The 24496-nt window shown below is 40.1% G+C and overlaps 1 protein-coding gene across 1 annotated transcript in view; it reads right to left on the bottom strand.

The window, feature by feature from the left end:
- Positions 1-24496, bottom strand: part of LRPPRC (leucine rich pentatricopeptide repeat containing) — a 117366-nt gene that overhangs the window by 20817 nt on the left and 72053 nt on the right. The window contains exons 26-31 of the mRNA XM_082217295.1: positions 17800-17868; positions 14733-14823; positions 7737-7879; positions 7477-7603; positions 4493-4619; positions 416-504 (exon numbers count right to left, since the gene is read on the bottom strand). Of these exons, the coding sequence (XP_082073421.1) occupies positions 416-504; positions 4493-4619; positions 7477-7603; positions 7737-7879; positions 14733-14823; positions 17800-17868 (646 nt within the window). The remainder of the gene's footprint in view (positions 1-415; positions 505-4492; positions 4620-7476; positions 7604-7736; positions 7880-14732; positions 14824-17799; positions 17869-24496) is intronic.

The raw sequence follows: 24496 nt of genomic DNA, 5'->3' as shown, positions 1-24496 counted from the left end.
CCAACACAATGTGCGGGAAGAAACTGCTGGGAATTGTTTCAGATGCTCTAAAGTATGTTAATTTCCAAGCAAAATGACTTGTGCTGTGAATTTTAACGCACTTGAAAGCCTGTACTTTCTCTCGTTCTGGAGCACAAATTTTGCATGTCTGAAGAGCTGTGATTCATCTTAAGAAAACCCATCTTGTGTTAAATGGAACGGAAACTGGACTAAGTGGTCAAATGACAAGTACATTCATATTCAAGCTGTATTATAAATGCATGTACAGTAATTTACGTCTCTCAGCTACCACAAAAGGCGCTTGATAAGCAGGTAATTTGCTAAATGGACTCCTTTATCCAAGTATTCGAAGGGCGTTACAAGAAAAATCTGCAGAGGCATTAATGTGACGTAAAGGTCAAGCATTGTGACATACCTTTCAAATAATCCCGCCTAACTTGCGTTATGATGAGGAGGCTGCTGGCAGCATCGTTCAGCACGAAGCCCTTGATGTGGGTCTCAGCGCTAAAAGAAGCAGACATTTAGAAAGGAATTACTGACATGCTTCTGATACGATAATAAATGGTTGAGCACCAAGGTGAAATTATAAAAACTACTGTTCGTATGTTAAAAATATTGCCGCAAAATATCGACCTGGAGACAGCTTTTGTGTTATCCTGTCAATGGTTATAGAAGGATAATTTTTTTGTGCATTCTGACAGATGACAAAGTTGGAAATGAGCAACAAAAGAAACAAAGTACAAGATTTTTTTTAAACAATCGGTTCAGATTCTTGAATGCTGACATATTAGATGACGAAAATAACTGCATGCCCAGCATTGTTCTGCTGTATCCTAAGCGGGATACTTCCCCCCCTCTTCTTTTTAAAACAGTCACCATAATTATAAAATGTAAAACTATTCTTTCTGCAATAAAAAAACGAAACATTTATTTTCAGCACTGTATATTTTAAATATAAACTAAAGCGATATTATGAACCAACACCATATCATTTGGTTGATTTAATTTTCAAATTTCTGTCATCTAGATGCATACAGGTTTTTTATAATAATAAAAAAACCCTCAACGTATTGCTTTTGCTGCCTTAAAACTAAATTTCATAATTCATCAGTTCTGCATCCTTTAGAAAGCAAGAAGAGGGGAAAGGCGGAGGGAAAGCATCCCCGGGTCTGAAGCGTCAACAAGAACTTGGCTTTAACAATATTGGTTAAAGCCTTTCGAGAAACATACACTGAGTGACGAACCAGAAAATCCTTTTCTATTTTTCGAGTGCGTGCCTTGAAATGCCCTCAGCATCACTAATGAAATTCAGACTTTCCTTAATATCTCAGGATAACTTTACACGGTTCATTTTCTAGGTTAGAACATCTCCGCTGGCCGGAGTGTATGTAGGGCTGCCATTTGCCATATCAACAATCAGGCTAAACCACCATGATCATCTTGTGGCAAACAACTGAGCAGCCTACCTACTTGAACTTATGAGCTGAGCGGATTGGGAGGTAAGCAGGGTCATTGCTAAATTATTCTCATCAATCCCAAGAAAATCCTGCATTGAGTTCACAATATAACTATCCTCTCAGTCACTTTCAGCCTCTGGGGCCTTCAGATGCAGTCACTGGGCTCAGGATTTTCTTACTCTCCCAACCAATCCCCTTAATCTCTGGCTAAGCACCTATTGCTCAGTTCCGCTTCTCCCCCTCCTCCCCGCCCCCTCTTTGTCCCATCTGTCAAAGCCCTTAAGTCAACAATTCATGCATGAGACTGTAAATTACATATAACAAAGGATTTACTTTCTCCAATCTTCCAATCTTTAGTGTGATTAAATAGATGTTAGCCACTATTACAGAACTAATCCCTCATTCCAATACTACTAGATTTCTATTTTAGACCCATACCTAAAATTCATCAGAATTCTAAAAGTAGGCCTGGGGACTGACCAAAAGCATCTGAAAATTTTCTTAAAGCACTTTCATTTAGTTATTTCCCATTCTGCTGTTAGATATTATGGATTTTTTAAATTTTTTAAGACAAACCTACCCCTTTACTTAAAATGCGTACACAAAAATGAGTTCGGACTTCTTATTCCAGCTCCACTGGAAACAAGGCAAAGCAACTCCAAAATGACCTCAACTTGGATTTCTCCTTTCAATATAAAATATTTTAGCTTCTCTTCTAGACTACCTGTTGCCACAGAATTTATTTAACAACAGCAGTGCTTTATGTATAGCAGGCTTAAGAAAACAGCACCTGGAAGAAGCATTTTGTTTTGATTTATTTGACCACTTTAATTCCCAGGGGAAGTTCCAACCTCTACTGATGTGTTGGGAAGGTGTGAATTTTTATGACGTTTCTATGGGAGAGAGAGATATGCCAATCAATAAATGCTTATTGTATTATCTATTGATATTCAACAACCCTAAAGAATAATCCTTATTAACTAATTAGGCACGTGATCCTGAATATCCTTTGTTCTGATACACACTATGTACTTGGGTCTTAAATGACGCCATGGCAAAGAAAGCTCAGCGTTCCTTTAACTCTGCCTTTTTAATCATTTTTGTTAAGAAAAAAGGCTGGGTGCTTCTTCAAGCATTTATTTCTCAGTTAGTGTCCCTACACTATCCTGGTTCAGTTGTAATGCTATTATGGGTTTGAATTACATGCATGAGCTTTTGGTTTGTGCTCTGCCCCCACTCCATTCTCCAGCACACCTGCAACGAGATCTTCCATTTTTATTCATTGTGCTTTTTACATAATTGCTTTTCTGTTAATGTATACTTTTGCATATGATAGGTTGATGTTGATGTTGTTTTTGGCCAGCTAGCGCTAATCAATTTGGGTGCTAATTTTTATATATATATATTTTGCTTTTTTATATTTAACTTATTTAAGATAAAGCTGTTCTATATTTTGTTGCACACCTTAGAGTCTTTTGTGGTTATTTGAAATTAGCCAATCTAATTATCAATAAAGACCCGGGAACTCTTTGAACTCAGTTTTGACTTTTTAAAAATATAAAAATATTTTTGAACGTATCTTGTTTCCAAAGTTGGCTTAGGTTGTTGCTAGGAAAAAAGTCGAGCGCAACTCTCTCAACATGCTCAAAATCTACAACCCACAACTTTTGGCATTTGTGGCCATATCTGCACATGCAGAAAGAAAAGGCCTTCTGTGATTTTGCAGCCCTGTTGGATTATGACCAAAGTTTTTTGTTTGGCTGCTTTTGACATCTTCCTTTTTGCCCCTAAGATAATACCTAAAGTCAGGGTTTTTTTCTTCTATAGCCTACATATAGTAGGGGTATTTAAAATGAGAGTCGTCATGGCATCCTCTTTTTTTTTGCTGTTCAAAATATGGCACACCTAGATGAAACAGATCTTGCTGGACCAATGGTCTGACTTGGTATAGGGCAGCTACATATTTTCTTACGCAGGGCTTTTTTTTCAGCCGGATCTCAGCGGAACTCAGTTCCAGCACCTCTCAGGTAAGCGCCATTGCCATTCTAAGAGAAAGAGGGAGGTGTTCATGGTGAGTTCTGGCACCTCTTTTCCTACAAAAATAGCACTGCCTAAAGTTACACATTTATATGCCTGTTGTTTTTGTCCATGGAGTTTTGTCCCATGGACTGCAAGAAGATCAAACCTATCCATTCTGAAGGAAATCAGCCCTGAGTGCTCACTGGAAGGACAGATCCTGAAGCTGAGGCTCCAATACTTCGACTAAATAACAACAACAAAAAAGTTACACTACAACTTTGAGAAACTTATAAAATATATAGTGATGCTAGGCAGAAGAATGACCGCTATGTTTATTTTTTAAAGCTATCTTAAGATAAGATTTCTGTGGTGAAATGTTGACTTATCCCAGAATGCATCACAAACAGCTTTTAAATCAAACATTTATATACGTTAAAAGTTCACACATAAATATAATTACAAAGCAAGGCCTTTAGGTATGGCCCGTTTTGTCACATATTTCCACTGTGAAAGAACTGTATTCCTATAAGGTGTAATTCAGTTGAATAGTGACCGACTGGCACATGCGACATGGAAGCGAAATTTCATGCACAAAGCTGAACTGCCCAATTCACTAAATGGCACTTCATACTTGTATGATTCTGTCAGTGCATTCGATAAAAAGCCATGCCTGTAGCCTTCTGCGTCTGGTCTTGGGACTTCACCCAGCCATTAAAGGTGAATGGTGCTTGGATAATGTGTGCATTTGTTAAATTGTTAAGTGTACAAAGTGTGTGACTGGGCTGTGATGCATCATTAGCTACAAAATGACCCAATGCTAAAATGCCAAGCTCCCCCCCCCCTTTTTATAACTTATGACATGCAACATATTGGAAATATGCATTTTGCTACTTTCAAGTAAGCCCATTTTTCTATTAGGAAAACAGAAATTTCACCTGAAAGCAAAGATTGGACTGGTTTTTATGCAAGGTTACAAGTGCACAGATATACAAGAATATAGAAAAAAAAATCCTTACATGTTTTTTACATTGATGGCTTCTTCAAGATAACCCTTGCTCAGCAATGCTCTTATAAGTAAGGCGTATGCAAAGGCTGGAAGCGCACTACCCTGCTCTTGTGCTTCCTGTAAAATTTTGTATGCCACTGCAAAGAAAATTAAAACAAAACAACTGATGTGTCAACTTATACTGAAGTGCCACAGAACAGCATTTATATCTCTCTTTTTGGAAAAGAAAGAAAAATATAGCATCTGAAACAAATCTATTCCTTTTTTCTTCATATATATCTTAAGAGTCCGAAGCTTTATTTAAGAAACTGTCTGGTTTCTGGGTTGAAATTCTTTCTTGTAATTGTTTCTTTAAAATACAAAATCTTTCTGAACTTTTAGCAACCTAAATTCAAGTAAAAGAAGAAGAAGAAAAACTACTGCCACTAATTGCAAACAAGTTATCCTCAGCCACCTTCAGAATTGCCATTTTCAAGTTCATTGACGAGCTGCTACTAGGCTACCTTGGTTCAAAGATGTAATTCATATTATTTTAACGCATCCCCCAACTCTGTGGAAAGGAGTTGCAATGTTTGATACTGTATCATAGCAGCATTCAGCAAATATTGGCAGTGTTTTCAGTACAGGGAGATCAAATTATTTGGCTACGACAAGATTTACATAAAAACATACAATTTACAAATATACTGATATTTAACAAGTAAACTAAAACTGCATTTATTTGACTGATTAACAGTTTTATTTCACACATTCACAATAACTGTCAAGTTAGTGAAAAGACGTTACCAAAAAAAAGGGGGGGAAGGTAACCACACTTTTCAGTCATTTACTTTTCTGAACAAGATTATGGAGGTGTAAACATCCTGTTGAAACAGTAATTTGTTGCTTAATATACTCTTTAAAAATTAATGTCATACATGGGGGGGGAGGGACACTGTGCTTATTTATTTCCCTTAAAAGCAGTGTTGGTTTTTAATATTTTAAATACACTACAGTATGTAAAATCAAATAAACTTTAGGTTTTATATGTAGCGGAGTTCAGCTGGTATTTGGAAATTTATGTACCAAACAAAGCAAAGAATAAAACAACACACATCCTGACTGTATATTATATGTTATGCAAGTTCTACTGTATATATCTAGTACCTAATCATGCACTTTATTTCAATAATGCAAGATGCATCACCAACATTGTGTTGAGAAAAGATATCCAAACCTTTTTTTAAAAAAGAAACGGGTAAATTTTTAACACTTCCTGTTCAGTTTGCTATTTATACAATTTCTGTTGTGTTGACCACCACAATTATGGTGCTAAAGCTAAAGGCTGTGCTCTTAGGTGCTGATAGTGTATTGGATGACGCCAATGTCATCAGGGCAAGACTTCGGGACAGAAGTCCAGGCACCACTATCAGAATGGGCAGGAGGGCTCCCAAAACAGTAGCATTGGCTCACATCCTTATGAAGTAAGAGACGCAATCCACGTTGCTCTCCAAAGGGAGCCCTCCTTCCCCAAGATAAGTGAAGAGGCAAAAATTATGTAACTGCACAACTGGATGTGCTGCTACAACCACAGCTTGTGATCTAAACTGAGGATAGACAGTCGTACCTTGGAAGTCAAACAGAATCCATTCCGGAAGTCCGTTCGACTTCTGAAACGTTCAGAAACCAAAGTACAGCTTCTGATTGGCTGCAGGAAGCTCCTGACAGCCAATCAGAAGCCCCGGAAGCCCCATCGGATGTTCAGCTTCCAAAACAACATTTGAAAACTGGAACATGCGACTCTCAAGGTGTTCGAGAGCTGAGGTATGACTGTATTAGATTGGCTAGCATTATGTCTTCCAAACCTTCATGTCCTCCACAGGAAAACTATTTAATTCTAAACCGCAGCAGCATAGTTAAACCCAGGGCTTTGGTATAATTTAGTGTCCACTCCACCAAAGCTGGAATATCATTTTCTCCTGATTTCAACTAATTCATTGTTCTGAGTGGCTTCCTAAGGAAGAACACTAAAACCATTGGATTCCATCTTGGCTTAAGGGAAGACAAGATGCACGACGTGGGTTAAGAATATCTGGCAGCTCTAGGCCAATGTTTGACGGTATATATCTATAGTGGTGGTGAGTAGTTCCTGGCTGCTGCAGGTCACTTTGAAGCCATCACTTCAGGGGTAAAATGAGGATGACAGAGCCATGCCCTCGTACCTTTTTATTGGTGGGTCTCTGCTGAGGAAAGAGGGAGTAGGAAACCAGAGATTTCCATGTAGAGCTAAACATTCACATGAACTGGCTCTGCCTAAGTCATGGGCCAAATCGAGCTGACCCAAGATTCAGTCTAAGAGGGTTGAAGCACTCTCAGATCCACCTGGGGCTGTCAAAAGAGATGGTGGCAGCCATAAAGCTGCCCTCGGCTGTGTATTTAATCAGGGTTTCAAATTATAGGCAATGCATGGCCCTCAATTAAAGTTGGGGCCTGGATCTGGGTCAGCCTTGGATGGCATCAGGGTCCGAATTGGATCAGTGTGGGAGAGGCAAGCACAGCTTTATTTACAACAGCTGTTACAACACTACTTTTCTTTTCAGGCTAATTTAACACAAAAGGGAGACAGTTACTTTCTGTAGTGGGAAAGATGCCTTCTAATCTTGATTAAGTCCAAATTTAATATAACGGAATATGATGATAAATTCTAAATCAACGATATCCTTCCTACTACAGAGTGTAATCACCTCACATCCAGATGTTAAATTATTCCTTACAACAGTACGAAAGATAGTATCATAAGCAGTTACATACTGGGAGCCTATATATTCAGCATGGAAAGAAATACAAGACTGCTAATATTTTGGCACCAAGATTCTACAGTACAATTTCATGAAGCAGAATGTTAGCTATAGAGCACCGTGATTTTGGGAATACAGGAGTGCTTTGTGCCTTGTATTGAACGAGTTAGCACATTCTTTTCAACAATAGTTTAAGAAAGAGTCCAAATTAATTTACCTTCAGGTTTGCCCTTTTTGCAGAATATGAATATTTCTTTTTCATTATCTGTCGCCTGTTCAGCAGTCATCAAAGAGGGAGAACTGACAGAATCAACAGCCTCATCAGTAGCCCGATCAAACCAAGTCTTTAAAAGAAAACCATTTTTAAAAGTTACTTATCTTCATACATACAATCTCCCTCTGCCATATCATTCACAAACCAACATGAAAGATTTTAAAGCCAGTATTTCACCACATAAAACAATTAACCTAATTTACCTCAGGTACATCAAATGGAACTTCCTGATTATTAGCCTTAAGAATATCTGCTAGCAGCCTCAAAGTTCTTTCACGGGGAATACTGTTTTCTTCTTGCATTTTAGTCCAAACAGCGTCAGCCCTTTGCCAATCGTTGTTTACCTCTGAAGGGGGAAAAGTGAAAGAACAGAGGAAACCTAAATGTGGCACTGTCATTTTTTACTGCAAGCTGTTTCATGCATGTCTTCACATGAAGTTTACTTTCCCATATATAACCAACTTCCTTTGTTACTTAATCTGGAGTGGGTGTTTGAGCATTCTTTTTCCAAGTTATTTATAATTAGAGCCAAACAGAATATTACACATCATAGGAATAATTCTCCTGCCAGTGTAGTCCTAATTTCCTTTTAGTTAGAAATCTTCATCGCGGGGAGGAGTTGCAGTGGACCGCGTGGCCACCTACTCTTCCCCAGGGGCGGGGGACGAAGTCCCGCGTTGCCCTGGGGGATCCCGACTGCGTCAGCACTCAGCCAGCCAATCAGCTGGCTGGTGGGGGCATGGCTGGGACCATTTAAGTGGAGGAGCAAGCCGGAGGGCTTCCTCGTGGCTCGCCTCTTCAAGCTCCCGCCCTCCCTCCCTTTTTTGCAGGTTTTCATGCTATGGACCTCAGTTGGTCGCTGTTGAGGGGCCTGGTAGGAATTTTTCCACTTGGCAAAACTGGAACGGGCCATTTGGTTTTCGCCTACCTCGTAGCAGTCGTCACAACTTTGTTAGGGTTGCGGTTAGGCATTGTTTGACCTTTTGATAGGAGAGGGGAGGTGTGGCCATTACCTGCCCCTCCAAGCGTAAGGGTATTCCGTTAAAGGAATCCGGGGGTGTGCATCTTGTCCGAAGCCCAGGGCAGGGCTAGGACCATGACACGACCCCGTCGGGAACACCTGGGGGAGCTCAAGTTGGTCTGAATGGACGGGGCTCCCCCTTCTGGGGGTTTACCCTTACCAGACTCTCTGCATAACGGGCAGGGGTCAGATATAGTCGGGTCCATTCAATGCCTTAGCCAATTACTGGTCACATTCTGTAAACAATAAGCTTCAAACTTGATCCCTTAAGGGGAGTGCAACCCCACTGAGAGCAGGCTGCATATGTACTCCCACACCATCAAAATCCTCAACCAGCAATATTTCTGCCTTGTATGGATTACTGTATTTTCCCGTGTATAAGATGCCCCCATGTAGAAGACGCCCCCTATTTTGGGGGACTCCAAATTAAGAAAACAGCCTTCAGCACTACCTGTGTATAAGATGAGCCCGTTTAAACCTAATTTGGAGTATAAGACCTAGTCTTATGCACGGAAAAATACGGTATGTTTCCACTCCCCCATCCCTATCTACTACAATAAGGATGCCAAGCAGTTCAGGACTTTCACAACCTCTCCAGGATTACAAGTTGGAAGAGAGACAGCAATGGGGGTCATCAGGATATAGGCAACATGCTGATCCAAATCCCTGGCTCATCACCATTTCCCATATTCCAAGGTGCCTGAATATGGGAACACACAGTGAACACAGTACATCCCCCAACTCCTTGCAAAAAACCCTTCATATATTAGAGAGTTAAAATAACCTCTGTTCATCACTTGCCTTGCAATCAATGACGGATTACAGGTTTATAATAATTCCTTTTTTTGTGCTGAACTACGTGCCTACATTTGTAAACTGATGGAAAACTGAATTTAGTTACCGTTGTAATAATATACAGAAATAGCAATGGAACCTCAGGAGCTGTATTGCATGCAACAGTTTTGAAAGATGGTTAGACGTGGGTTAAGACTATGGTTCTGTTTTTGCTCTTACAGCGGACAAAGCTGTTTTCTCTTTATTTAAGTAGATTGAATTGGTTGTGTCTTTTCTTGCTGTCTACAGATTTTGCACAACAGTGTTTGATAAAATTTGTATCTTAGATTTCTCCTCTCCCCATTGAAGAGAGACAGGCTGCTTGTTGGGAAAGGAGGAGGACTCCCTCCTACTAAAGGAAGATTATGTTTGGAAACCCAGTTGCTTTATTATGGTGAACCAGTATTTGTAAAACAATAAGGAAGATTAAAAAAAAAAGCTGCTGAGGAAATGAAATGCAAGAATGAAATAAAGCATACAGCAAATATCTTGGCCACTTCTCTTCTGAATGTTCTTTTTGCAAGCAAAAGAGGTGAATAATCTGCCAAGGTAGATGGAAAAAACCATGTTTCCTTATCTTATAAAGAGACAAGAAGGTGTTGTAACATCACACTGCTGAGCTGCAGTAAAGCAAAAATCCATCTGTTTCCAAAAAACACAGTTCCATAGAGGTGGTTATCTTGGGCTGCTGCAGCAAAAATAATGGAGAATCTTGTGGCACTTTACAGAGTTACAGTTACTGAATTTCATAACCTGTTTTCCTCTTTCATGGAGCCCTTCCTTCACCTTCCTAACTTTGGCTAACCACAGTTTGCCATTCCTGAACTGGAAAACTATGGTTAGTGTTAACCTTCAAACGACAGCTTGCAAACTCACTTCATATTGAGGTTTGAAAGTCTTTTTTAAAAAAAACGCAAACGATTAAGCAAGCAAGCAGTCAACAGATGCCATAGAAAATTACAGTTATGGTTAAACTAGCCCAACTGACCTGTATTGGTTGCTACTAACATGAAACAAATTCCTAGGCAAATATTACAGATGTCTGAATAGAGGAGAATTGCAGGGGGACTTCCGGGTTAGCGCCATCAGTAATGGCGGAGTTCCTCTGACCGAGAGGAACCCACTCCGTGAGAATCGGGTCTTGCCGCCGCGGCGAAGGCGGGGACCCCTTAAAAATCCCAGGCGGAGGAAGCCTGGGAACGTGGGATTCGGCGGGCACCAAGAGCGCCTCCACTACTCGCGGGGAAACCCATTTTGGGGCTCCGGAGTGAAGTGTGGTGAGCAGCGCAGTGCTTCGAACTGATTGCTACTTTCACGGAGTGAAGCCGCACAGCTGTTGCCGGAGAGCGCTGACTTTTTCCTGTGGACAATTGGATTTAAAAGTAACTACCCATGAGTAAAGTGAAGAATTGGAGTTTTAAAAGTTGAATTAATTTGGCACCGAAGCGGGAAGGTCAAAACAGGAAGTCCACCTTTCGCTTTTGTAAATAGATTGAAGCAAAGACATTGCAAGCTAAAGTCTGGAAAGTCATTTGTAAAGGACTAAATTTTCATCAGCTAAAAACACCAAACCCCCCCTGGAAGCAGGAGAAGAGGGGGGAAATCTTAGACTGTTTAAACCTGCAGGAGAGAGAGTAAAGAAAGAGAAATTTCCACCGCCTTGAACCTGGGAACGTGGTGTCAGAGACAGACGCTTTGGGGAAGTTCATTGACTGTGAATAAAATGTTTTTTGACAGATAGTTAAAAAAGAGAAACATATTGATTCCAATGTCTGGAAATATCTGGAAAACGAAAGTAATTTTGTTGCTGGAGCTGCTTTCAAAAAGACGGATACAAACAGAAATTGTTTCCTCTAGAGGGAGCTTGTGATACTGTTGCCGGAGTCGATCTGGGGAATTTTACAGCTACAGAGATTAAAGATCATGGGAACCAGACAATGACCTTGAGCAAGAATGTGCCTAGAAGACGTTTTAGTGCTTGCTCTTTGCAAGACAAGCGCTTTACTGGAACAGCTACATGAAAAGATGGATTTGATGACTGTTGCAGTTAGCAATTTTGGACAAACGGTGAATACCTACATAGAAACTACTCAGGAACCATCTCAGGAATTTGCTTTGACAGGGCAAGTTGTGCAGAAGACAAAGGAGGAGGTTGTTGCTGAACCTCAAGTAATAGAAATGGAGAGAGCCGCAGCCTTGCAGGAAAATAAGTTGTTGTTTCTGACGACTGAACCTGGAGAAAGTCAGATTGGGAGAGATGGAGTACTGTTTGGTTTGGAGATGGGAAGCTGGATGGATCCCCCTATGCAGGGATGTTCTGACTTTTGGGATCTGGTTGTGGGCCAGGGGGAGCTTGGAGTTGTGGGGGCCCTTAACTTTGGAGGGACTTTGAAACATGCCTTCAAATATCTTTTGGATTTCAGTGCTGACTATGGAGAATGGGCTGACCTGTCGAGAAGGGATAAAGACATTGTCAAGTTGGAGTCTCCCCGAGATCTACTCCTCAGTGAGAAAGGAAGGAAATTAAGAATAAGATCAGCAGAAGACAAAGTAAAGTGCAGGTATAAGCATGAAGAAGACCTGCAGAAGGGACATGGAAAAGACTTAAGAGCCTCGGATAGAGGGTCACCAGGTTAATGAACTAGATGGAAGGGATAGAAAGGACTGACAAAACCCGAGACCAGGAAGAAGAGACGATGGATGAAGATTGGAAGAAAGTTTAAAAATTCATTTAGAGAATTATTGTAAAATTAACGAGTGTTAGAAAAATGCTGGAATGAAACTATTTGGCTTTAGTAGAAATACTATAAGGAATTATGTATAAATAAGTTTTAAATTTTAAGCTCTAGGGCTTTTTAAGGTAAGATAAGGTTAAAATAAATTAAGGTAATTTAATGATAGAATATAGTGAAAGATGGAAAGGATTTGCTGAGATAATTAATAAATAGAATACAAAAAAGGGAGGTGTGAGGAGGTCGATGAAACAAGTTAATGAAAGATAAAGATTTGGGAACATTGGATTTGTTTTTAAATTTTTGTTTTCCTTTTTTGTTGTTGGTTTTGATGTATTGTGTATTGTGTATTTTTCTTTTTTTCTTTTTATTGACTTGTATTGCTTAATTCCTTGTTTTTCTGATTATTATTTTTTCTTTTTTTTCTTTTCCTTCTTCCTCTCCTCTCTTTTTTATTCTCTGTAATTTTAAACTTTCAATAAATATCATTAAAAAAAAAAGAATTGCAGGGACATGTAGTGTATCCAATTCTACTCATACCAGGGCTTGATTGCACAAATTGATGCATAAAGGACCCTGCAACATGATGTTTAGCTATTTTCTTTGAAAAGCAGACAACCACTCCAAAATGTCCTATCAAACTGCTTTTAAATGACTTCTCAGTTTCAAAAACTGTGTGCCATATGGTATGTGAGGTTCCAATTCAAGATATATAAAGTCCAAAGCCTTTATCAATGCACAGCATTACGTAAGCAGTCCTTTGGATCCCAGGCCATATAAAACCTGATCCTATTAAAAGAGGATGAGACAAAATGTTTCAGAGGTATGGCATGCCTGCAAAATTCCCTTTCCGTCAATCGGATCTGCAGTCACCCATTGCTATGTGGCTCTCAATTTTCAATTGTCCTCGAATGCTTAACAAGTTGCCCACGTACTGGTAAGATTTTGAAAGGCTTTCAAGATATTCCTTGGGAGGCTGCGAGTGTATTTGGCTATCTTCTATTGAAAGCAATTATGTATGTAGCAAAGAGGAACATCTTTTCAAATTCTTTTGTAGACAGCAAAACAAGACAGCTCTTCAAAGCAAGGGGAGAAATTACACAGAGGATTCTTGAATTTCTGAGACATGGTTTAGTACTACACAATGATGGGAAATGGTAACTTTCTTTAAAGAACTCCTCAAGAGATAAATACCACCTATGCAGAAGCAAATAGGTGGTTTACAAAAACCTTCAATTATCGTTCAACCAAAGTAAGCCAACTGCAGAATGTTTCCCTATTCGAGTTAACACTCTAAAACTGGAAGAAAGAAACTTAACTGGTAAATTGGAATGCAGCTGAAGTACAATGAACAACATTTCACCCATGGGCAGGGCACTGAACTAAATGGACAAATGCCATACCAAATCTTTCGCCCAACAAAAATGGCAGAAGCAGGGAGAAGAAATCTTTAACAAGCTGCAATAAAGCCCAGACAGCTTGGCAGCTAAAAGATAGTACACTTGAAAATGGCGGTGACCAGCCCACCTACTAGGTTAAAAAGGAGAACAAGGATGGAATGTGAGAGAGGCCATGATTGCACCTTGACCAAATGGTTGTGTCCAAAGGTCTTGTTTCCTCCTAAGCAAGCTCTAATTCTACTTATCTCCACTGGGCATGCTTGCTGCTGCTGAAAGTTGCAATCCAAAACATCTAGAGTGCACCATACTGGCTACCCTGCAGTAAACCCAATAAGCAACCTCGGCTGGTAGCAAATCTGTCATCTGTGATCTAGTTTAGATTCCTGCATTGCAGCCGTTTAGACTAGATGCCCCCTAGCTATGTTACTTTCCCACACCTTCGGAGGAAGGGAATCAAGCCTATTGTTTTACTTAGTCTACCTAAGGAGCACAATGTGTGAGGTGTGAGCTGGTTGCCCCAAGCTCAGACAGCATGGCTCTTACAAGCCATTCTCATGTTTCTATACCAATTATTTAGGAACTTTCACCACACTTATATTTCTTTGCTTTTACTTTGCTGCGTGTTTCGTGCAGCTGGTTCTTCCTGCCAAAGTACAGAACCATACATATGTCCCTACTGAAATTCCTTTTGTTAGTTTGGGCCCAGTTTTCCAATCTGTTAAGGACTTCTTGAATCCCAATTCTGTCTTCTGAGCGAACCCCCCCCCCCCCAGTTTGGAGTCATTTGCCAATTAGTTGACCATCCCTTCAATTCCTTCGTCCAAGTCATTTATAAAGCTGCTGAACCACAACAGACCCAGGACAGAACCCTGCGGCACCCCACTTGCCACATTTCCCCAGAATGATGAGGAACCATTAATGAGCTTTGTGCCTCATGATTCCAATTCTTTGGGCCTCACATTAAAACTACAGTTGCTGCCCTTTGTAACCCCTCCTACCAATACCACCACATCCTTAGACATACAAGTAAAGTGCATAGTATTAGTTGCTTACAACACTATTAATTTCTCAATAACGTTAATATCTCAATTGGGGTTTTTTTGTGGCTGCATAAACAATTCTATTCTGAACATTGGTAAGTCTAACGTGAAACATACACGAGAATTTTCCTCACTTATAAGAACCAAAATAGAGACTGTCCATTTTACTTACTGCATAATTTTAACAGGTAGTAATACATCTCGTCTCTATCACATTCAAAAAGCTTTTGAGTCAGTTCTACCATGCTTTCCAGGGCTTCAACCTTAAACGAGAAAATATTACAAACACACACCACATTTATAACATCTATACATGACATAAAGAACTGCTTGGTTTATTAGACATTTATTGCATATGTATCAAGTTGTAAAAAAGTTATGATGGGGTAATGAATAGGTAGAGAATGTAGAATCAGCAAATAGGAAAAAGGGGAGTAGAAGAATGTGACTATATGATGTGTGATGGAATTTTCTGTGCATGAGCTAACATTTTAGCAATGATTTTCGCAACGTATAAATTGCGACGACAATGCACAGCAACAAAAAGAGAATAAGGCTATCAGTGACTACTAGCCACAATGGCTAAGTTTTACCTCCATTGCAAGAAGCAGCATAGCCCTGAATACCAGTAGTTGAGAATCACAAGTTGGGAGAACACTGTCACACTTAAATCCTGCTTGTGGGCTTCGGATAACCATCCAGTTGGCCTCTGTGAGAACAGGAGGCTAGACTAGATGGGCCTTATGCATCTTCTTATTTAATATCTTATACGTATATATTGCATGTGTTAATCAGTTCCTGACACTTCCCTATAATAGCAGTGTATCTCATATAGTAATCACTCTGCCAACATTAGCCACTCTGAGTCAGGCTCCGGCTGGGGTACAAATATTTTTTAAAAAAAAATTATTATTATTATTATTCTCAAAAGTATGCCCAGTGAAATGAATGAACATTATTGAAATTATGTATGATTTAGTTACGTCCCTGCATTGCAGGGGATTGGACTCGATGACCCTCAGGGTCGCTTCCAACTCTGCAATTCTATGATTCTACGAGTCTTAAGTTCATTAATGTCAATGGGTGAGTATAATTAACACTGTATACAACCTTCTATATTCTCGACCAGTGTATTTGCCAATACAGTGGTACCTCTGGATGCGAATGGGATCTGTTTTGGAGCCCCGTTCGCATCCCGAAGCAAACGCAACCTGCATCTGCAGGTCACGATTCGCCGCTTCCGAGCACGTGACGTCATTTTGACTGTCTGCGCATGCGCAAGTGGCAAAACCCGGAAGTAACGCGCTCCGTTACTTCCGGGTCGCTGCAGCGCGCAACCCAAAAATACTCATCCCGAAGCTACTTGAACTCGAGGTATGACTGTAAAAATCATCAGTTCAAAATGAACTGAAGTTAGCTGGGCATCAGCTTTGCGTCTGTAATAGTACACAACTGATCTAAGTAATTTCCAAACGGTTTTGCATACAGTCGTACCTCTTGTTACGTCCGCTTCATGTTACGTTTTTTCAGGATATGCCCTGGGGCGACCCGGAAGTACCGAAAAGGGTTACTTCCAGGTTTTGCAGCTCGCGCATGTGCAGACGTGCAAAATGATGTCACGTGCATGTGCAGAAGTGGCAAATTGTGACCTGCAGACGCGGGTTGTGCTCTGCTTATGTTGCGAACAGGGCTCCGGAACGGATTCTGTTCGCAACCAGAAGTACCACTGTACAGCGGTGCCCCGCAAGACGAATGCCTTGAAATACGAAAAACTCGCTAGACGAAAGGGTTTTGAGGTTTTTGAGTTGCTTCGCAAACGTCTTGCGTTTTTTGCAAGTTTGTTTCCTTTTTCTTAACACCATTAATACAGTTGCAACTTGACTTCGAGGAGCAACTCATAGAACGCGGTGTGGTAGCCTTTTTTGAGGTTTTTGGTGATTTTTGAAGCTTTTCCAAAACTTTTCCGACACCGTGCTTCGCAAGACGAAAAAATCGCTAGACAAAAAAACTCGCGGAACGAATTAATTTCGTCTTGCGAGGCACCACTGTACTTGTTTAGTCTGCCAATACCTTGTAGGTAAAAACAGGTTCATACTGTTTTTCTTCACCGTGTCAACATTCGCTCACTAGCCAAGCTATTGTTTGTCATCACCACTAATCCTTTCCTTCTCCAAGTCTTGTGCCTCATGGAGAAACTGAGGAAAGGAAAAGACATCTGCCCTTTTGTGGGGCTTTGCAGAAAAGGTAAAACAGCAGAAGCCCAGCGGGATGGGGAAGCCGTCTTTCCTCTCTCCTACAAAGATCTTGGAGGAGGAATGGAGGAGTGTTTTCTCTTCTTGCAAAAGCTCATTCTCCCAACTTCTCTGTAGGGAAAAGGAGAATGTTTCTTTCTTTTTCTCAGTAGACTTTTACAGGACAAGGTAGTAGCAGCTGGGCCTGTGCTTGAAGTTCTATAGCAAAGGCCTGAGAGGGAGGAGGAGCTCTACTGCTAACAAGTTGGCAAGTAAAATGATAGAACCCTGAATATAATATCAGGAATGGGAAAGACAAGACGGGTGACTATCCTACCCTATAGCTGTAGACGGTTGTCAACTGGAGGCCCTACAAAAAGGTAGTTAGTACATGCAGGTCCTGCTTTGCAAACACAGTGAGCTCGCAGTAAATTGCTTGATGGTGAGTGTTTGCACAACAAGCCAATGGTTTCCATTATTTCCTATGGGAAATTTCTAATCCATGATTTGTCCATTCTCCCTCCCTTTGCCTGATCTCTCCTGCTCCCTGATTTGTCAGATCTCTCTCCCTTCCTCTATGCCAGTGATGGGCAAACTTGGCCCTCTGGCTGTTTTGGGACTACAACTCCCATCATCCCTAGCTAACAGGACCAGTGGTGAGGGATGATGGGAACTGTAGTCCCAAAAAGAGCTGGAGGGCCAAGTTTGCCCATCAATGCTCTGTGCCTTCTGACCCAAATGGCTGCTGCTGACCAGCAAAACACAAATATGTAAGGAGGTGGGCTGTTTGGATATCTGAATCAGCCATTTGTGTAGCAAGGTTTGGGTATAACGATATGTGTTTGGATAACTGAAATTTTCAATAAAGAGCATTCTGATAGTGGGAGGTGCATGTACACACAAACTAATTAAGTCTTTTTCTCTTGGATTTGGATGGTTACAATAGAAATGATGCAAAATTATTGCCTTAAATTAGTAATAAAAATAAAATTTTCACAATACACAAACCTGATTATTTCCAATACACTTCTCTGCAAACCACTGCAGTCTGGTTGGTCGAGCTCTTAAACCAGGTGTCTGCAAAACAAGATATCAGAGTAACTAAGCACTTGCTGACTTGGAATAATTCCTTAAATGCGGAGGATTAATATGCAGTTATAACGTAAGATTACTCAAGTGGTGAACTTGCCCACTAGATACATTTTCATGCTACAACAGTTGAATATGAGGTTTAACACTTTCAAAAACAGTAGTGGTACTAAATATAGCCATGCTGTTTTAACTAAAATATTATAAGAAAAGTTCCGTATTTTTCAATGTGTTTAAAAGCAAAATGACTTCTGGGATACAAATATAAATAAAGCTGAATTGTTTAAGTCTGAATCTTTTTGAGTACTATGTCTTAGTGACTAAATTGATTTGTTATATTTGCTTTGCGTGGGACAAGTTGTGTCTTGGGCTGGTCTGTCAGCTGCTAACTGCAACTTAAGTTAATATTTAAGTATAATCACGTGCTCTTTGGTTTTATATGCAGTGTTTTTTTATTATACTGATGTTTCTATGATACTTTAGTTTGGCTGCCTTAAATGTCAATTACAGCATAAAGGAGGGATGCTATTTTTTTTTAAATAAACATAATTCTTTTGCCATTCTATTTACTTATTTCTGGAAAAAATCAGGCTCCCCAATAGTAATTACAGCAATTCAAAGAACTGTGTTGTTAACTCAACTCTACAGAGACCAACCTAGACTGTGGCAATTCTATGTATTCTAAGGTGGTCTGTTGCTTTTCTATAGCAGATAAACTCTCTATGTTCTGACAACAGCAGTTCAATAGCCAGGGTTATTTCTTTTGCTATCTTGGTAAAATGGTATTTATTCCCAACCTAACTAGAAGGAATGTTTCCTCATCCTGGTCTGTTTAATTCTTCCATCTCCCCCTCCACTAATTCCTACTTCTGGCCTGCAAATGTGGTTGTTAAGAACACTTCAACAATGCAAGTTAGGTAGCAAAAATTTCCAAAGAAAACACTAAATCAACTTTTGTCTCTGTGGAACAGCCTTCACAATTGTCCACAACCAAATAGTTTTCAGAGTTTACAAGCAACCTGTTCTCAGCTACAGGGCACTTCAACAAGAACATTTATTTGCTACTCCATTGGCTAACAGCTCCTCTTGTGCACTCTGGACTTTTCTTCTGTATATCAAACCCTTTATTGATTCTATCAGCGACGCTAAAGTTGTCTGCATATTTTTTTTAAAAAAAAGATTATATAAACATAGTCAAAAAGCAAAATTCCTGCCTGCCCCCCTCCTGTCCCCAAGCATAGTCCCACATTCTGGCCTTTTCCAATGAATAGTGGGAACATTCTGCAGCCAACGGTAGCTGTTCTCTAACTTCATCTGTATTGCAACATTGCAGAGTGGTACATCCTGCCAAAAGTTCTAAACCAATATTGATTCATGGAAAGTCCAAAGCAAGCTCCAACGTCATGACTGGGATAGAAATTATCAGAAACTTGCTGAAAGCAACCTGGCAAAGTTTGTGGAAGTAGCAAAACTGCCAGTGGCATTTTAGAAACTTGGTGCTTCATCTCTCCCTTCCTTCCTTCCTTTCCTTCTCAAGCACTCTACCTCTCCCAGTACCCAATGCCGTAGCACTATTGATGCTTTGAATCTGATAAATTACTACACAAAGGGAGCCCAATGGCACAGCACTGAACTTCTTAAAGAAAGTTAACAGGATGACAATGCTGGGTGCTACCTCTGATGTCCTCCCCACAACCACCAAGACTGAATGTGATCTGGCAACCATAATGTCCACCTGGAAAAACCCTGCTCTAAGATGCCAGGGTTCTCCACCCCCCCTTCTATCTTTTTAGCATAGGACTATCAAATCATTATTTTATGTCATATGGATATATGACCATCAAGCAAACGATAAACAGAAACCACTTGTGTATAATTTCATAGCACACATGATATTGGCAAGTGAATGCATACAGAGGAAGGGCTTGCTGGTTTTAAATACACCTCTTATGCCTCCCCTCCCATCTGATGATCTCTTAAACAATTTCACAAGACTGGGGGTGGGGGTGGGGAATCAGTGAGAACTAAAGAATTAAGATCTTATACAACATGCCCATGGAAATTAAAAGAGAAGAAGTATGTTACTTGGATCTCTAGATAATCCTCTTTGTGACATAGCAAAACTCAAATGCGGCATTCACTTCCAACTTTCAATATCATTGCTGCTCCAAATGCCAATGATCTAAATGGCTTTAAAAGCTGAAAACTTTATATAGCAAATCCTCCTCTGTTAAGAAATGATTGCTGTGCCCATCACTACAAGGACAGCTGAGTTATACAGTGGATATTCTTGTGTTTCATTTTGAAATTGAGAAGTGTTTTCACATATAGTAGGTTCTCAATCATCAAAAGAACATCTAGGTCAGATTAACTAAATCTCTAGGGCTTGCACGATAGTCCATATTTGTGGCTTATCTCTAACCATCTTACTGAATTTTCAGCATTGTGCCTGGTCTGAAATTGAGACAGCTGTAATGCACTACATTGTAAAAAGAAAAGAAAAAGGGAGAACCTATGCTGTAACCTACAAAAAAATCTTCAATAACTTGTGGCTTTTATTTTCTTTTACTTACAGATCACTCAAAGTGAAAACATTAAGTTTGGCAGCAACAACACACCACTGATTGTTACATGCCTTCCTTCTGGAAAAGACAGCTTTTTATCCATTCTCCATTCAGTTTTCTAAAATGTTTTGTTTTCAATACCATATGAGGCTTAAAACAGTATTCTGCTTTACAATGTAATCTTTACTGCTCTATTGTTTTGACTTCTCCCTATGGATAATTATGTATTTGGACAGCAGCCCAAATTGCTTTTCTACTGTTGTTTGTTTGCGGCTGTTGGTGCGTGCGCAAAATAACTATTTTAATGTCTTCACGTGAAGCTTAACTAAATATTCTTTCACCGCCCAAAGGCCTGGAATCAGAGAATGGTGTGGGCACCATAGATTTCCTGTGCCCTCTGAAAAACCGCTCCAGAAGCCACCCAGAAGGTGTGCAATGCTGTGCAGTAGAGGTGCAACTAGGGGGTGGGAGCTGGGAGGGCAGGTGAGATGCTGATTGAAATTGGCAAAAAAATTACAACAACCACTGACACCCCCCAAATAAAAGCAACAATAAAAACAAGTTTGTTTAAATCATCCTGCCATAAAAGCATTACAGCAAAAAAGCCTTCTGAGAGCCTATTCTGTGGAACCAGCATTCCTGCCGAGATACGGCAGACACCTACTATCAGTATTTTCTGAGAACAATTGAGGTCACTTTTGTTTCAACAAGCCTTGCCAGCTGGCTAAAAAAGGTCTCTGCTATAGGTGTTCATTTTGTATTGTTTTTAAACCTATTTTCAGCCTTGCTGTTTCTTTAAAACGATTTTATCTGTTTTTATGACATGGCTGTAAACTTCCTTAAGACATTTAAGTAAAAGGAGATTTGTAAGTTAATAAATAGTTGTGGTGGTAGTAGCAGCAGCAGTATTAATAAAACACAGTTATGGGAGCTACAGCTCTGGCTCCAATGCGCAGTTGTCTCACACGAGTAAAAAAAACAGCCTTGAACATCCTTTTAAAAAAATAGTAATAATCATTTTTGCATTTTACAATGTTTTAACAACAAAAATTAAATCTAAACAAATTCAACCTACATTTACTTCGACTTCCCTCCCCCTCTTGCAGTTCCTTAGTCTATATCATATTCTTACTGCATAACCAATTCAAACCTATTTACAAATTTATCCTTTATGTTCCCTTTTAATTATTCTTACTGCTCATGTTTAGGTCAATCCTGCTAATGTTTTTAATTGTTTACAATTTGTCTTCATATATTCAACAAATTTTCCCCATTCTGTTAAAAAAAGAAGTCTCTCATCCTGATCTCTTATTCTTCCAGTGAGTTTTGCCATCTCTGCTTATTCCCTCAGTTTTAGTTACCAATCATCTTTCATTGGAACAGTTTCTTCTTTCCATCTCAGGGCATATACCATTTGGGCAGCCCAAAGCCTTGACTTTCCAGCTATGGCTATGAAGATTGTACTAACATTGAAATATTCCATGCTGTTATGTCTACTTTCTTCCTCTGCTATAACTTTAAAGTAAACAAGGACTTGTTTATGAAAGGCTAGGATAGCCAGTTACTAACACACTCTGAACTTTTCTAAGATGAAGATATTGTGGGCCATTAATCTATTCACATACACCTTGCACTTTTAATGTCTTATTCTTCATATTCCGATGGGGTGTCTGTCTGTCCTACTCATTTCTCTGATACAGCCTTCTTTCTTCTCCTGCACCACTCTGCGGAATTATTCAGATAGTGAAGGAAATGGGCCGGATCAGAGGTCGCATCATACTGGCCATATTCACACTGCATGGCAACCAGGAACTCCAAGCGAGTGAGTGTATCAGTGTCCCTCCAGGTGAGCCTGAGGGCTGCCACAGGATGGATATAGTGATCTGGCACCCTTCGTTCTGGTTCCCAGGTGTCACCTTAAGACCTTTTGATATAGCCAGGCCTATGGAACTTTCCCCATTTTTAAATCTGCCAGTCATTTTATTGGCGTGTTATATTCTATTGCACACACTGTGTACACCACCACATCATATTGTATGGATTGACTATGTACATATTTGTGTGTGTGTGTGTGTGTGTGTGTATTGGGGAGGGGGGATCTGCTGCTGCTGCTTGCTTGGTTTTTGTGCAAGCCTCAGAAGAAAGCCACTTCTTCCACAGCCAGCACAGAAGGATGAGACCCTTCCTGCATGTCCATCATAGAAATCAAGGGCATGTCAGAGGAAGCAGACAGAACTCTATTTCTCCATCACCAGCTTGCCTTACAACAACAAGCGGCCTTGGTCCAGTATACCTGAAGGAGCATCTCCACCCCCATTGTTCTGCCTGGACACTGAAGTCCAGCGCTGAGGGCCTTCTGGTGGTTCCCGCACTGCAAGAAGCAAAGTTACAGGGAACCAGGCAGAGGGCCTTCTGGGTAGTGGCACCTACCCTGTGGAACGCCCTCCCACCAGATGTGAAAGAGAAGAACAACTACCAGACTTTTAGAAGACATCTGAAGGCAGCCCTGTTTAGGGAAGCTTAGTGCACCGTCCCTTATCCCTCTTCTCCCCAAGCAGCCTGGAGGAAGAGTTCAGAAAGTTTTGCTTATCTGCACCTTGTAGTGCCATCTGGATCAACAAACTGAAGTTAACATTAACTAGTGGTCTGTGACAAAACAAGCCAACTTCAAATCATAGTTACCAAAGTTGGCATTTTAACAACAGTTAAGATTGACCATTGTTCCAGATCCAAAATGGCATGATAAACTGCGGTTTATCAGAAGCGGAACAGAAATTCCTCTTCCCAATTATGCAGAGGAGGGGAAGGTGAGAGGTTTTACAAAAGGACATAAGAAGAACCTTAATACTAATCTATTATTATTTACACTACATACTGTTTTCCCAGCATATGCATTGTGTATCATTAATCTATTCATTAGTCACTTTTAAACAAAGGTGTCTTACAGAAACAAACATTAAAAACAAAGGAAAAGAAACCTAAAATTCTCACCGATGACATGTATAAAAGGGCAGATTGAACTCCCTCTACCACACTAAAAAGATTAAGGTCCAAGAACCTGGATGAATATAAATGGCATCGCCTGGTTCAAACAGTGGCGTTAGGTGTGCCTCCTTGGGGAGAGCATCCCACAAACAGGGAGCCACCACTGAGAAGGCCTGCTGTCATGTTGCCACCATCTGTACTTCCTTCAGAGGGGGCACAAAGAGAAGTGTCTTAAATGGGTCTGGGTTGATTTACGTGGTGTCCTTGAGGTATCAGAGTCCTGGGTGCATAAGGCTTTATAGGTCAAAACCAGCACTGTGAATCGATAGCCAACCGGTGCCAGGATTGGTGTTGTATCTGTCCTCCGAACTACCAGCTGTAGCTTCCAAACTATATTCAAAGGCAGCATATACCAACATCTCTCTCGCACACACCATGCAAAATAATTTGTTCCAGCCATCTCCCATGCTCAATAGGTCACATAAATAATCTAGGAAGCTAAATTTCTTTGGAACATCTATATTAAAATGAAATCATACTTTACAAATAAAGGAACATCTTGCTACAATAGTTTTATCTCCACTACAAAATTGAGTTTCATGTTGATTTTATACAGATACGCAGAAAAAGCAATTTGGATGAAAGGGTGCTGTAATCTCTCAATCTCAGGACCCAGAAATATTTTTACAGTAGATTAAAAACATACAAAACCAATGGTATCTTGAAATCGGTTGGTATTGTAATGCATGTCCAATGTTGTGCTGAAATCACTGTACTGCTTTAATTTCACTAAACATTATATGTATATAATCAACCCTAAATAGCTCTCTTGTCAGGTCTGAGTGCCATCATCTGCTTTTACTCTCAAGTATCTCAAGAATCACTTGAACATTTGAGTCCTGTCAATAGTCTTACACTGAACAGATTCTTTGGGGAGCATAATATTGTACCAAAAGCTGGTGCAACAACAACAGTAGGAAAAATGGCATAAAGGATGTGGAAACATTAAAACATGAGTGAAATATCACATATTGAACTTTTTAACACAAAGCACACTAGTAACAGCT

This window comes from Podarcis vaucheri (genome assembly GCF_965113315.1).
Source record: "Podarcis vaucheri genome assembly, chromosome: 3".
Classification (NCBI taxonomy): domain Eukaryota; kingdom Metazoa; phylum Chordata; class Lepidosauria; order Squamata; family Lacertidae; genus Podarcis; species Podarcis vaucheri.
This window is presented reverse-complemented; position numbering and strand designations above follow the sequence as displayed.